The 15,013-nt window shown below is 42.1% G+C and overlaps 1 protein-coding gene across 2 annotated transcripts in view; it reads right to left on the bottom strand.

Moving 5' to 3' along the window:
* SLC22A15 (solute carrier family 22 member 15) overlaps window positions 1-15,013 on the bottom strand; it is a 177,642-nt gene that overhangs the window by 4,415 nt on the left and 158,214 nt on the right. For both annotated transcript variants that reach the window (XM_033943273.1, XM_033943274.1), the window contains one exon: window positions 2,973-3,161. In XM_033943273.1, the coding sequence (XP_033799164.1) occupies window positions 2,973-3,161 (189 nt within the window). The remainder of the gene's footprint in view (window positions 1-2,972; window positions 3,162-15,013) is intronic.

The raw sequence follows: 15,013 nt of genomic DNA, 5'->3' as shown, positions 1-15,013 counted from the left end.
GCAGAGGTGAGCCACGAAATTAGTCAAAGGCATGGAGAATTTGAGCTACAAAGAACGACTCAGAAAACTGGGACTGTTCACACTCGAAAAGAGAAGACTGCGAGGAGATTTGATAGAGACTTTTAAAATATTAAAAGGATTTGATAAAATAGACCAGGAACCAGCATTACTAACATTTTCAGATGTGACACAGACAAGAGGTCATAGCCTGAAATTGAGTGGCAGCAGGTTCAGGACAAATGTCAGGAAGTTCTGTTTCACACAGCGAGTGGTGGGCGCTTGGAATGCTCTCCCGGAGGAGGTTGTGGCGGAGACTACTTTTCTGGGTTTCAAGCGCAAGTTGGATGGCACACCTTCTTGCAAATCATATTGAGGGATACGGGAAATCCGGGTCTCCAAAAAGGAGTACCTAATATGGGCCTCCGCGTGTGCGGATCGCCGGACTAGATGGACCTAGGTCTGATCCGGTGAAGGCGTTTCTTATGTTCAGAAAGAAAGGGGGCATGGAGAGAGAAAGAAAGAAGGGGGCAGGGTCAAAGAAAGAAAAAGTTTGGGGAGGGAATGAGGTCTGGAGAGGAAGCATACAGGAGGCTGAAAGAAGGGAAGAAATATTGGATGCACAGTCAGAAGAAGAAAGTGCAACCAGACTCATTAAATTACCAAACAAAGGTAGGAAAAATGATTTTATTTTCAATTTAGTGATCAAAATGTTCCCTTTTTGAGAATTTATATCTGTCTATATTTGCACCATGGCCTCCTTTTACTAAACTTTAATAGCGTTTTTTAGCGCAGGGAGCCTATGAGCATCAAGAGCAATGCAGGGCATTCAGCACAACTCCCTGCGCTAAAAACCGTTATCATGGTTTAGTAAAAAGGGAGGGGGTATATTTGTCTAATTTTGTATAGTTGTTACTGAAGTGACATTGCATAAAGTCATCTGCTCTGACCTCTTTGAAAACCCGCAGAATATAAATGATAACTAACATTTTCTCTGCATACAGTGTGCTTTGTGTTTTCTTTTAATTTTATTGTTGGTAGATCATTTTGACTTGGCCATGAAGGTAAGGGGGAGGGAGTGAGCGGGGGGGGGGGGGGGGGGGGGGGGGGGGGGGGAGCTGCTGAAAGACATCTAGTAATCCTTGCAGGCTTGACTGTGCAGGGAATTATTTTTGTAAAATCATGTTTTGTTATGTGAGTGGCATTATTTAGACTTTAATTTCTATGAATGAAAATGATATAAAACTGCTTGCGCTGAAGGGAAGATTCTCGGAGAGTGAACTCGCAGGCCTTGAGCATGCGCAGATGCTGTCTTTCCCTCTCCATTCCTCCTTTCTTTCTGTTTCCCTTCTTTCTTTCTCCCTGCCCTCCTCCAAGCTACCACCGCTGCAATCGGGAAACAGGCCGCCGCAGTAAAGAGGACGCAGAAGCGCCGGGCCAACCAACCTTCCCCACCCGACGTCAATTCTAACATCGGAGAGGAAGTTCCGAGCCAGCCAGGCAGTGATTGGCTGGCCCCGGATCTTACTCACCAACATCAGAATTGAAGTCGGGTGGGGTAGGTTGGTTGGCCCAGCACTTCTGCGTCCTCTTTACAGGGTCGGGAAGCAGGTAGAACGGAAGGCAACACAAGTCTATCATGGAGTCCGGGATGGGCTCCGCGATCGACTCGTGTTGCCTTCACGATCTACTGGTCAATCGTGAGTGACCTTTTGGGCACCCCTGCTTTAGATCTTCACTATGATCTACACCCAATAATGAAGAATTGCTTACTTTAAGACTGGTACTGGAGTCAAATCATATACTCATATACAGGGCCTGTGTTTACTGCTACCTTCCTTCCCTCTCCAATTATTCAAAGCAAGAAATATGTGAAAACAAAATAGCAGACCTCAGTTTACTCCCCCCCTCCCTCCATCACCACCACCTGGGTCATGAGAATGTTTTGAGTGCTAAAATGGGATCATACTGGATAAAAAAATTGAGAAGCACTGCTCAATAAAGGCACTAAGGGGTGCAGTTACTAACATGAGCTACAACTAAGATGCATTATTTTATTGTTAACCCCAGTTATGAGTAACTAGATCTCACTGCATAAACTAGGACCTGTGGTAAAATTGCATGAATTAGTGGTAAAATAATATTTTAAAGTAACCGCATCACTAAACTGAAGCAGAACGAGACTTGTGGGTGATCGTCAGTGAGGACATGAAGACTGCTAATCAAGTGGAGCAAGCTTCCTCCAAAGCAAGGCAGATCATAGGTTGCATACGCAGGAGTTTCATCAGCCGTAAACCTGAAGTCATTATGCCATTGTATAGATCTATGGTGAGACCACACCTGGAGGCCGCATTACTGGAGGCCGCATTACTGTAAGGCCGCAATTCTGGAGGCCGCATTACTGTAAGGATGTGCTGAGACTAGAGTCGGTCCAGAGAATGGCCACCAGGATGGTCTCGGGACTCAAGGATCTCCCGTACGAGGAGCGGCTGGAGAAGTTGCAGCTCTACTCACTCGAGGAATGCAGAGAAAGGGGAGACATGATCGAGACATTCAAGTATCTAAAGGCCGCATCGAGGTGGAAGAGGATATCTTCTTTTTCAAGGGTCCCACGGCAACAAAGGGGAATCCGTGGAAAATCAGGGGCAGGAAACTGCACGGTGACCAAAGGAAATTCTTTTTCACTGAAAGGGTGGTTGATCGCTGGAATAGTCTTCCACTTCAGGTCATTGAGGCCAGCAGCATGCCTGATTTTAAGGCCAAATGGGATAGACATGTGGGATTTATTCACAGAGATAGGTAGGGGAGGGTCATTGGAGTGGGCAGACTAGATGGGTCGTGGCCCTTATCTGCCGTCTATTTCTATGTTTCTAACTGTATCCTTCCTTTATAAATATTGAAAATTAGAATTATAAAGAAATTAATAAAAACAATGCAGTAAAAAGATTAGTCCATAATGTGACAATAGGACATACCACTCTGCCAGTCACTGCTTGCAAGGACAAAACCTCATTCCCCAGTCTTCGGTAGGAGTACACCTGCAGGTCCCCAATAGTATCACATAAGGGTTTGTTTAGGGTTTCTGGCAAGAAAAGGCTCATGAGACCTGAGGATACTCCAGCAACACCATATACGATGAATGGTAAAGACCACTGCACGTTTTTCTGCAAAAAAAGAGAAATATGGGCAGGAAAGGAAAATGAATTGGATTTAGCTCACACCTTTCTGTTTTAGCTCAATGAAAATTACATTCAGGTGCAGTAGGCATTTTCCCGTCCCTCTGAGGGTTAACAATCCAAATCTGTACCTGAGGCTATACCTGTTGCTCAGAATTACAAGGAGCTGTGATGAAATTTAAACTCTGGCTTCCCTGGTTCACAGCCTGATGTTCTAACCCAGTGGTCTCAAACTCAAACCCTTTGCAGGGCCACATTTTGGATTTGTTGGTACTTGGAGGGCTCAGAAAAAATAGTTAATGTCTTATTAAAGAAATTACAATTTTGCATAAGATAAAACTCTTTATGGTTTATAAATCTTTCCTTTTGGCTAAGTCTTAATAATAATATTGTCATTTATAGCTAAAGAGACATATGATAAAGAAACTGTTTTATTTTAATTTTGTGATTATGATAAACATACCGAGGGCCTCAAAATAGTACCTGGTGGGCCACATGTGGCCCCCTGGGCCGCAAGTTTGAGACCACTGTTCTAACCATTGGGCTACTTCTCCATTCTAACATGGACTCCAAACAATACTCCTACACTAGTGAATAGCTAAGGAGAATATGACTGATCACTTTGGACAACCTGTACAACACAATTCTAAGCTACTTTGTTTAAACAACACAAATAAAAAATAATAGTATGTGCTTAGTTTTATTAACCCAACTCAACAGAAATATATGAGTCCTGATTTGGGGTGAATAATACCCTTCAGTGGACATTAAGAAAATATATAAACAAAAATAGGAATTCTTGATAAATATTTGTCAACCAATCTGTTTTGATGGCACTCTGCATTCAAAATGCTTGGTGGGTTTTGGGAGAGTACAGGATGCTTATATATATATATATATATATTTTTTTTTTTAATTCTTTATTCATTTTTAAACTTTCATCAAGTGTACAGAAATCATAATAAACACTATTAATTAGATCACTTGAACATCTTATCATTGTATCTTATAAATATAAATGCAACCCTCCCTCCACCCTCCCTCTAAGCCCATTATTCATTATAAGATCATAAACCCTCCCATTAAACCCTTCCCCTCTTTCATCACTAAGTGGATGCTTAGATTAATAGCACAGAAAAGTGCTTATTTTATAAAGTGTATCTGTATACAAAACTAGCAAAAACTTACAGAAATGCTTAGGTTATGGGGCATTGATATTTATGCATACTTGAAGCAGGTCTAAATGTTAACATGTAAACATGCACGTACATCTAATCACTGCCTACATTCCACAAGAACTGCCCTGAGCATGCCTAATTTACAAGTATACACTAGCTTGCACCATGTGTACTTTTAGGTGTGACCTAATTTTATAAGAGAAGATTAGGTTCTTACTCGATAATCTTCTTTCCTGTAAGGAGGAACAGGAGTCCTGACAATTCGGTTCTTTTCCCTTACATTACATTACATTAGGGATTTTTATTCCGCCATTACCTTGCGGTTCAAGGCGGATTACAAAAGGTTAATTTAAAGAAAACAGAATTACAATGATTAGCTAGAGAGGTAATTACAAAAGGTTAATTTAAGAAAACAGAATTACAATGATTAGCTAGAGCTGTAAGTTGTAGATCTTAAGAGCATTTAGAGGTCGTGTTGTTATTGCTGTTTCAGGAATTTCTTGAAAAGTGTGGTTTTTATTTCTTTTCTGAACGTCCTATAGTCTGGGGTGGTCATTAGAAGGTTGGAGATCTGGTTGTCCAGTCTTGCGGCTTGAGTGGCTAGGAGGCCGTCGTGTAGTTTTGTTCTTTTTACTTCCTTGATTGGGGGGGGTATGAATGGGGAGTGCGTTTTTCTGTGTTTGGTACTGGGTGCTTGGATGAGGCGGTTGTTCAGGTATGATGGGCTGTCTCCGTGTAGGGTTTTAAATAATATGCAGTAGAATTTGAATTGGATTCTTTCTTGGATTGGGAGCCAGTGTGAGTTGATGAAGGCTTCAGTGATGTGGTCATGTTTTTTCAATGAGTAGATGAGTCTCAAAGCTGTATTTTGGATTGTTTGGAGTTGTCTTATCGTAGTTGCAGGACATGGAAGGAAGAGTATGTTACAGTAGTCCAATATACCTAGTATTAGGGATTGTACTATAAGTTGGAATTGTGTTCTTTCAAAGAACTTTCGGACTTGTCTCAGGTTTCTCATGATTGCGAATGATTTTTGAATTGTTTTATTTATTTGCGGTTGCATAGTGCAGCATCTGTCTATGGTCATGCCTAGTAGTTTTATGGTGTTTTGGATGGGATATTTGGTTGCGTTTATGTCTAGGTTGGTTGTGGATTGGATCTTGTCATTTTCTAGGAGGATGAATTTGGTTTTATCTTGGTTGAGTTTAAGTTTGTGATTTTTCATCCAGGTTGTGACTGCTTCAAGTGTTTGGTGAAGTTTGTCTGTCATGGTAGGTTTAGAATGATCGTATGGAACGAGGATGGTGATGTCATCCGCATAACTATAGGAGGTTATGCCTAGATTATCCAGATGCGTTCCTAGAGAAGCAGTGTAGAGATTGAAGAGGGTAGGGGATAGTGGAGATCCTTGTGGTACGCCGCAGGGGTTTGACCAGGATTCTGACTTTTCTTTGTTTGATTTTACACTGTAGGTTCCACAAGGACAGCAGAAGAAAAACAATTAGGACTCCTGTCCCTCCTGCACTGGAAGAGAAGATTAGGTTCTTACTAGTGCTGTCCGATTCAGGGAAACATTTTTGTATTCGATACAGTCTACTGAATCAATTTATCAATTTGATTTTCCCCACCCAATCGGGAATATTTTCTCTTCCCCCATGCGCCATCTATCCCTGCTCTCCACCCTATGTGCCTTCCTGCTCTCTTAGCCCTATATTGTATGTCTCCCTTTTTTACCAGATATTTTGTTTATTGTTCATCGCTTTGAAATCTTTGAAAAAAGCGATTTTATCAAATATGAAATAAACTTGAAACTTGATGTATGTCACTCCCCCTGCCACCATATAAAGGATTTCTCCCTCAAACCTTTTTCTACCTCTTTGTTTCATCTCTCTCTACCTCTCCTCCACCCCAACAATTCCTCCTCTCACCACCCCAATAATTCTTCCTCTCACCTTTCTCCCCCACATATGCAGCTTCTTTCCTTCCCTCCCTTCTCCCTGAGAAGCTTTCCATCCCTCTCTCCCTTCTCCCTGTGCAGCAGCACCCCATCGACCCTCCCATCTTAAAACCCGACATACCTCCAAAGTCTCCTAAAGCAGCAGCAGCAGCGGTGGTGCTCTGAATGGGCTGCTTCGCAACCTACCCCACTAGAGCTTCCCTCTGCTGCATCACTGATGTCTTCATCAGTGATATGGCAGAGGGAAGGCCCAGGTGGAGCAGGCCGCGAAACAGCCCATTCAGAGCACCACCGCTGCTGCTGCTGCTTTAGGAGACCAGAAAGCTGGCGAAGCAAAAACTTTAAGTAAATTGTTAGTCTTCCAAGTTTTGAGTATTTAACCCTCCCACAATCTCACGGGCACTCGTCCTCCGCGTCTGCTCATAAATTTGTGGAGTATGTAACTTGTTGCTCATGCATATTTTTTTTTGCACACATCTCATCAATCCTTAAAGGGAACATTGAGTAGGTATTTAAACATCTCTCAAAAACACTAATGTAGTGACAATACATCAAAAATTTCAAAAAATGTTACTCACCAGCAGTGGGTTACCACAATAAGATCTAACATTAAGATACAAAACAGGTAGAGAAAAAGCCTCAAAAACTTATCACACAGCAATCTTTGATGATTTTCAGCTGGTGTTCTTATTGTCATCGGCAAACAACTCACACCCATACAACAATGTTTAAAGATCTAAAGAGGGAATAAACCACTACTGTGCACAATAATCAAAAATTTTAAAAATTTCAAAACATTTTGATACTTTTTAATAATTTTATAATTTTTACAAATAGTTTACAAAGAATTATAAGCTTAAAAGCTTCAAAATATAACAAGCTGAAAAATGCAGAAGCAAAAACTACTTAGCTGTGGCGCCAGAGAACTATGTTAAGAGGCAGCTGCCGGTCTTCAATCCATTTCTTTTTTCAACAGCAGTAGTCCACGGCCTCACGAAGTTCAGAAACTCCACGACAGAGCTAAAAGGCTTCAACAAGCACTCGTTTCACCAACTTAATATTGGTTTCTTCAGGGATTCTAACAGCTTCAGACATCCAAGTCATCTCTGTTATATTTCCCCTCTCCCACCTTTCCTCTAAAGTATACATATTGAGATCTTTAAGTCTGTCCCCAAACATCTTATGATGAAGACCACACGCCATTTTAGTAGCCTTCCTCTGGACCGATTCCATCCTTTTTATATCTTTTTGAAGGTGCGGCCTCTAGAATTGTACACAATATTCTAAATGAGGTCTCACCAAAGTCTTATACAGGGGCATCAATACCACCATTGATAACTACCCTCTGTCGCCTTCCACTCAAAGAGTTCTTGATCCAGCCCGTCACTTTGGGACCCATCCCGAGGGCACTCAAGTTTATTTATTAGACATCTGTGTGGAACACTGTCAAAGGCTTTGCATAAATCTAAATATATCATATCTAGCACCCTCCTTCTACCCAATTCTCTGGTCACCCAGTCAAAGAAATTGATCAGATTTGCCTGACAAGACCTACCTCTAGTGAATCTATGTTGCCTCTGGTCCTGTAATCCACAGGATTTCAGAAACTTCATCATTCTCAGTTTTAAAAGTGTTTCCACAAAAGTCAGACTTACCAGCCTGTAATTCCCTACTTCTTCCTTACTTCCACTTTTGTGTAGAGGGATTGCATCCGTCCCTCTCTAGTACTCTGATACCACTCCCAACTCTAGAGACTCATTGAAAAGGTCAGTCAGTGAAGCCACCAAAACTTCCTTCAGCACCCTTGGATGTACACCATTCAGCCCCCATCGCTTTGTCTACCTTTATTTTAGCTAGCTCCTCACAAACACAACCCGCTGAAAATCAATCAGGGTCTGTCCCTATTCACGTTTGTCTTCTGCAGTCCCACTCCTGGCGCTTCAGCCATGAACACAGAACAGAAATATTTGTTAAGCAATTCAGCCTTTTCTTTACCAGCTTCTACTATTTCTCCCCTTTACCTTTGAGGCCTTAGAATGCCACTTTTGCACTTCTTCCTATCACTGATATATCTAAAAAAATGTAATGTCTCCCGGTTTTACTGTGTCAGTTATTTTTTCTTCCATTTGCATATTTGCTTTTCTCACTACATGACCAGCCTCTCTTAACTTTTCCAGATATTTTTGCCCATCTTCCTCTTTCTGTGATCTTATGTAGTTTAAGCTAGCCTCTTATTCCTTACCTTCTCAGCTACTATTTTTGAGAATCAAAGTGGCCTTCTTTTCCTCTTTCTTTTACTTACTTGCCTTACAAAAAGGTTTGTCACTCTTACAATTACTCCTTTCAGTTTTGCCCACGGCAATTCCACTCCTTCCAGATGTTCCCATCCGAACAAAGTTTTTCTAAAAGTCTAGAACCTTTATTTTTGAATGAACCCCCTATACCCATCTTAATATTAAACCGTACCATACAGTGATCACTGGATGCCAGATGATCACCCACTGTAACATCAGAAACACTTTTCCCGTTTGTAAGCACTAAGTCCAGTATGACCCCATCCCGCATGGGTTCCATTACCAATTGCTGGAACAGTTCTCCTTGTAGAGAATCCAAGATCTCCCTACTTCTAGAAGACTCTGCAATAGGGATAACCCAATCAACATCCATCATGTTAAAATCACCTATTAGTAAAACTCCCCCCTTTTTTAAAATCAATAATGCCTTTATTGAAATCAAACACAACAATACACAACAGTGAGAGCATAAGAATATAAGCATTGCCTCTGCCGAGTCAGACCATAGGTCCATCGTGCCCAGCAGTCTGCTCCCGCGGCGGCCCCCCAGGTCAATGACCTGTAAGTAATCCTTTATTAAGACATTTTATCCTGTATAGTACCCCTCTAATTATACCCTTTTCCTTCAGGAACTCGTCCAATCCCTTTTTGAAACCCAAAATAGTACTCTGCTCTACCACCTCCTCTGGAAGCGCATTCCAGGTATCCACCACCCTCTGAGTGAAGAAGAACTTCCTAGCATTTGTTCTGAATCTGTCTCCCTTCAATGTTTGAGTACCTTCTTGTTCTTGTTATCCCCACCAGTCTGAAGAATCTGTCCCTCTCTACCTTCTCTATACCCTTCATATTCTTGTAAGTTTCTATCATGTCCCCTCTAAGTCTCCGCTTTTCCAGAGAAAAGAGCCCCAGCTTCTCCAGCCTTTCAGCATATGAAAGGTTTTCTATGCCCTTTATCATTCTTGTTGCTCTTCTCTGGACCCTCTCGAGTATCGCCATATCATTCTTAAGGTACGGCAACCAGTACTGAACGCAGTATTCCAGATGCGGGCGCACCATCGCCAAATATGGCGGCAGGATAACCTCTTTGGTTCTGGTAGTGATTCCCTTTTTGATAATGCCCAACATTCTGTTCGCCTTCTTTGAGGCCGCTGTGCATTGTGCCTCTGGCTTCATTGTTTTGTCCACCAAAACCCCCAATCCTTTTCTAGGTTGCTTACCCCAAATACCATCCCTCCCATTGTGTAGTTGTACATCGGGTTTCCTTTCCCTATGCACAAGACTTTGCATTTCTCTACATTGAAGCTCATTTGCCATTTATTTGCTCATTTACTCAGTTTGTTCAGGTCCCTTTGTAGTTCTTTATATTCCTCAATAGTTCTAACCCTACTGGAGAGTTTTGTGTTGTCCGCGAATTTTATAACTTCGCACTTCGTCCCTACTTTCAGGTCATTTATGAATATATTGAACAGCAGTGGTCCCAGCACTGACCCCTGCGGGACACCACTCATGACTCCTTTCCAGTCAGAGTAGTGTCCCTTTACTCCTACCCTCTGTTTCCTGTTTGTCAACCAATTTCTGATCCATCTGTACATGTCCCCTTTCACCCCGTAGTTCCACAATTTCCTTAGTAGACGCTCGTGGGGTACCTTGTCGAAGGCTTTTTGGAAGTCCAGATATATGTCGTCTATGGGGTCACCCTTGTCCAATTGTTTGTTTATCCCCTCAAAGAAGTGCAGTAGGTTCGTTTGGCAAGATCTTCCTTTACAGAAACCGTGCTGGCTGGTTCTCAACAGACTATTTCTTTCTATATGCTCATTGATGCTGTCTTTGATTAATGATTCAACCATCTTCCCCGGAATTGAGGTTAAGCTCACCGGTCTGTAGTTCCCCTGGTCGCCTCTGGATCCCTTTTTGAAGATAGGTGTAACATTTGCTATCCTCCAGTCTTCCGGGATTACCCCTGTTTTCAAGGATAGGTTGCAAATCTGCTGTATTAATTCCGCTATTTCGTCTCTGAGCTCTTTCAGTATTCTTGGGTGAATTCCGTCTGGTCCTGGAGATTTGTCAGTTTTTAATCTATCCATCTCCATTGACAATAATTTTTCCTCTTGATCCTCCTTCAAGATTTTTTCCGGTTTCGGCACGTTGGATGTGTCCTCTTTTGTAAAGACCAACGAGAAGAACGTGTTTAATCTGTCTGTCACCTCCTATTCCTCCTTTATCACTCCTTTCTTGTCTCCCTCATCCAGGGGTCCCACCTCCTCCCTCGCCGGTTGTTTTCCTTTTACATATCGAAAGAATGGTTTAAAATTCCGTGCCTCCTTGGCAAGTCTCTCTTCATACTCTTTTCTCGCTGTTCTGACCACACGGTGACATTCTTTTTGATGTTTCCTGTGCTCTTTCTAATTTTCCTCAGTTTTATCCTTTTTCCACTTCCTGAATGGTTTTTTCTTGTCTCCTATCACCTTCTTAACTTTATTGGTTATCCATGCCGGGTCTTTTGCTTGATTCTTTTTGCACCCTTTTCTAAATCTGGGTTTTGCACCTCGTTTACAGTGTCCTTGAATAAGGTCCAGGCTTGCTCCACTGTCTGTGTTTCCCTGGAGCTATTCCTGAGTTTTCTCTTTACCATTAGTCTCATGGCGTCATAGTTCCCTTTCTTGAAGTTAAACGTTGTTGCAATGGTTCTCTTCCCTTTGGCATTCCTATTTCCATTTTGAATTGGATCATGTTGTGATCACTGTTTCCTCATGGTCCTTCCACCTCTTGGGCAGGTCCTTTCAGACCGCTGAGGATTAAATCCAGTATAGCTGTCCCTCTTGTTGGTTCCTTGACAAGCTGTTCCAAGAAGCAGTCCCGTACAGCCTCCAGGAACTCCGTTTCCTTTGAACACTTTGAAGCTCCATGGCTCCAGCCTATCCCGGGGTAACTGAAATCTCCCCTAACTATGGTGTTTGCGTTTTTACATTCTCGCCTCAATTCGGCTCTCAGTTCTTCATCCTTTGCTTCTGTTTGTCCAGGTGGGCGGTAGTACAGTCCCATCTTTATCTCGGTTCCCTTTCTTCCTGGTATTTTAACCCATTTCGATTCCAGTTGGTCATTTGTCGCTACTGCGTTCACTCTAGTCAAGTGAATGGTATCCTTTATGTAAAGTGTTACTCCTCCTCCTTTCTGATGTGTCCTGTCTCTTCGGTAGAGCTTGTACCCTGGCAGTACTATGTCCCATTTGTTTTCTTCGTTCCACCATGTTTCTGTGATCGCTATGATGTCTAGGTTCTCATCTTTGGCCATGATTTCTAGTTCGCCCATTTTGTTCCTCAGGCTTCTTGCGTTAGTGTACGTACAATTTAAGTCTTGATATATTTGTTTTTTTGTTACTTTCCCTTGCGATTTATTGTTCTTTCCGTCCCCTTCCTGTCTTGCAGACTTCTGTTTATTGTCTCTCTTGTCATCCCCTTGTGGTACATTCTTATTTTCCTTCTTTCGTTCCTTTCCATTCTCTTGTTCCATTTCGTCCTCCCCTTGTAGTAGGCTCCTCCTAACCTCCTCTTGATTCATCTGGCTCTGTTGGTATTTCATCACCTGTTTTGTGTCTTTGATGTCTTCCCAGCACTTTCCCCACTTAGTATCCTTTCGGGATACTGTCTTCCGAATCATTGACACCTGGTCGACTGTCGGTTTCCCCTTATTCTTAGTTTAAAGCTTGCTCTATTCCTCTCCTGACGTTGTTTGCTAGTAGTCTAGTTCCCGCTGTGCTTAGGTGTAGTCCATCTCTCTTGAAGAGCTTGTTCTTGCCCCAAAATGTTGTCCAGTTCCTCACGAAGTGAAATCCCTCCTCTTCACACTATCTCCTCATCCACACATTTATTGATTGTAGTTCCGTCTGCCTCTTCACATCAGCCCTCGGTACTGGTAGGATCTCCGAGAACGCTATCCTCTGATTCCTCATCTTCAGCTTCCTTTCCAAGATCTTGAACTGTTTGGTGAGAGCATTCCTGTTGTAGTCTCTCCTGGTGACATCATTTGTCCCGATGTGGACTATCACTGCTGTCTCTTCCGTCTCTGCTCCTTCCAGGATCCTATCGATTCTGTCGGCGATGTCCTTAGTTCTTGCTCCTGGGAGACAGGTCACCAGCCTATCCTCTCTCCCTTCTGCTATGTGACTGTCCACCTGTCTTAGGATCGAGTCTCCCACCAGGATTGCAGATTTCCCTTTTTTCAGCCTCCTCTGTGGTCGCAGATCAGTGTCCTCAGTGCTTTTCGTTTCTTCTCCCCCAAGGCGCTGGTGGGATCTTGCCTCTTCTTCCAGCGAGTTTCCTCCATGGGATCCTTCTGCCTTGGTGTCAAGTGGTTCTTGTCCTCTGTTTAGTGCATCCTCCTCAATCCTGTGCTACTCATGATCTTGTTCTTCCACTCTCCTGTAGGTTTCCTCAAAGAACTTCTCAAGTTCCTGACTTGTTCCTCAATGTGCCTCTTTCTCATAGGGTATTGCTTCTGGAAGGGGTCTTCTGATATGTAGGGTCCCTCCAGTTCCCGGATCCTGTGTCTCAGATGACTGACTTCACTTTTCAAGCTCTTCAGTTCCTGACATCGTCCGCACACATACGACTGTTTCCCCGAGGGGAGGTAGTCGTACATGTGGCAGTCCATGCAGTACACTGGGAAGCTCAACCTCTGGGCTCCTGCAGCTTCCATTCTTGTCTGCCTTCTAGAAATTCCTGTACTCTTTGCTTGTACGTTCACTCCTGTTCCTGGCTCTTCCTAATCTTCTTCGTCTTCTGCTTCCTTCCGCTTGTGCGTCGCATTGACCTTCTCTTCCTAGCCCTCTGCGCCTGCCAGTACCTTTGCTTGTGTATGTGTCTGCTTTTTTTTTTTCTCTTGAGTTTACCTTTCCTTAACCCTCTTCTATTACTTTATGCTTGTGTGTGTGATCTCTCTGCTGCTGCCCTTTTGTTACTGATGCCGCCATTGCTCTGACTTTATGGGCTGTGACTCGACCCTATAGATGCAGTCCAGCCTGAGCATAATAGAAAGAGATGCAAGCAGCCATCCAGTTGGAGATGGTGCGCTTGGAAACTGGATGTCCCAACTTGTTTGGACTGAAGGGGACAAAAAGTTGAGGAGCAGATCTGTGTGGCTTAGTACATTGTAAGTAGAAAGCCAAAGCATGCTTACAGTCCAGAGTATGAAGAGCTTTTTCTCCTGGATGATTAACAGGCTTTGGGGAAAAAAACACTGGAAGTACAATGGATTGATTGAGATGAAATTCTGAAATCACTTTAGGTAAGAATTTAGGATGATATTGAACTATTGGAAATGAAGCGTTCCGTAAGACGCCTTGAGAAAAAATGGATACAATCTAAACTAGCCGAGGATAAAGTAAAATTCAGACTAGAAGTTAAAAATTATAAACTTATGTTAAGAGACAAATGAAAAACTTATTATTTAGCTAAAGTTGGTGCTATTACTTGTAATGTTAAAAAACTATTTCAATTAGTCAATAATACATTCAATGTAACACAAAAGAAACAATCTTCTTGGTCACGTCTCTCATCCGCAGATGATTTAGCCAATTTTTTTAGTTCCAAGTTATTATCTTTGAGATCTTCATTTTCATCTAGCCACTTGTATGTGGACTTAAACCCTAATCTTAATTATGAAGAAGAGGTTAATGCTGACCTGTGTTGGTCTACTTTTGATAAATCAGAATGGCACGATTTTTCCAAATTATTCCATAAATATGCTCAATCATACTGCTGGCTTGATTCATGCCCTCCAGATTTGTTGCTCCCTCAAATTTTAAATTGAAGTTATTTGAATGGATTACCAACTCCCTGGATATAGGAAAATTTCCTTCAGATGCTGGTAATATAACAATTACCCTGATAATTAAAAATATTAAGGAATCTATTTCTCTGCATGTATTCCCTTTTTTGTTAAAATCATGAAAAGTCTGGTTCATATCCAATTGACTAAACATCTTGAGCAACACTCTCTTCTCCATGATTCACAATCAGGATTTAGATCCTACTTTAGCACCGAAACAGTGATAGCTGCATTATTGGACTATTTAATAAGCCTTCTAAGTAAAGGCAAAAGCGCACTAGTGCTTCAATTCAATCTTAGTAGCGCCTTTGATTTAGTAGATCATCCTACTTTATTAATTTGTTTGGATACTCTGAGCCTTCAAGGAAATGTTTACTCCTAGTTCAAAGATTTTCTGGAGTCCAGATTGTACCAAGTTAGGTTTAGGACCCACCTCTCTTCAAGCTGGAATAACCCATGTGGTGTTCCTCAGGGTTGTCCAAGTTTTCAAGTTTTGTTATAGGCGATATACAAAATAGTAAAAGTATTTAAAAACATAGGTAAATTATTACATAGACAAACAATGATTTAAAAACAAACAACAAC

This window comes from Geotrypetes seraphini, chromosome 4 (genome assembly GCF_902459505.1).
Source record: "Geotrypetes seraphini chromosome 4, aGeoSer1.1, whole genome shotgun sequence".
Lineage (NCBI taxonomy): Eukaryota > Metazoa > Chordata > Amphibia > Gymnophiona > Dermophiidae > Geotrypetes > Geotrypetes seraphini.
Note: the sequence above shows the minus strand (reverse complement) of the source record. Positions and strands in the feature narration are given on the sequence as shown.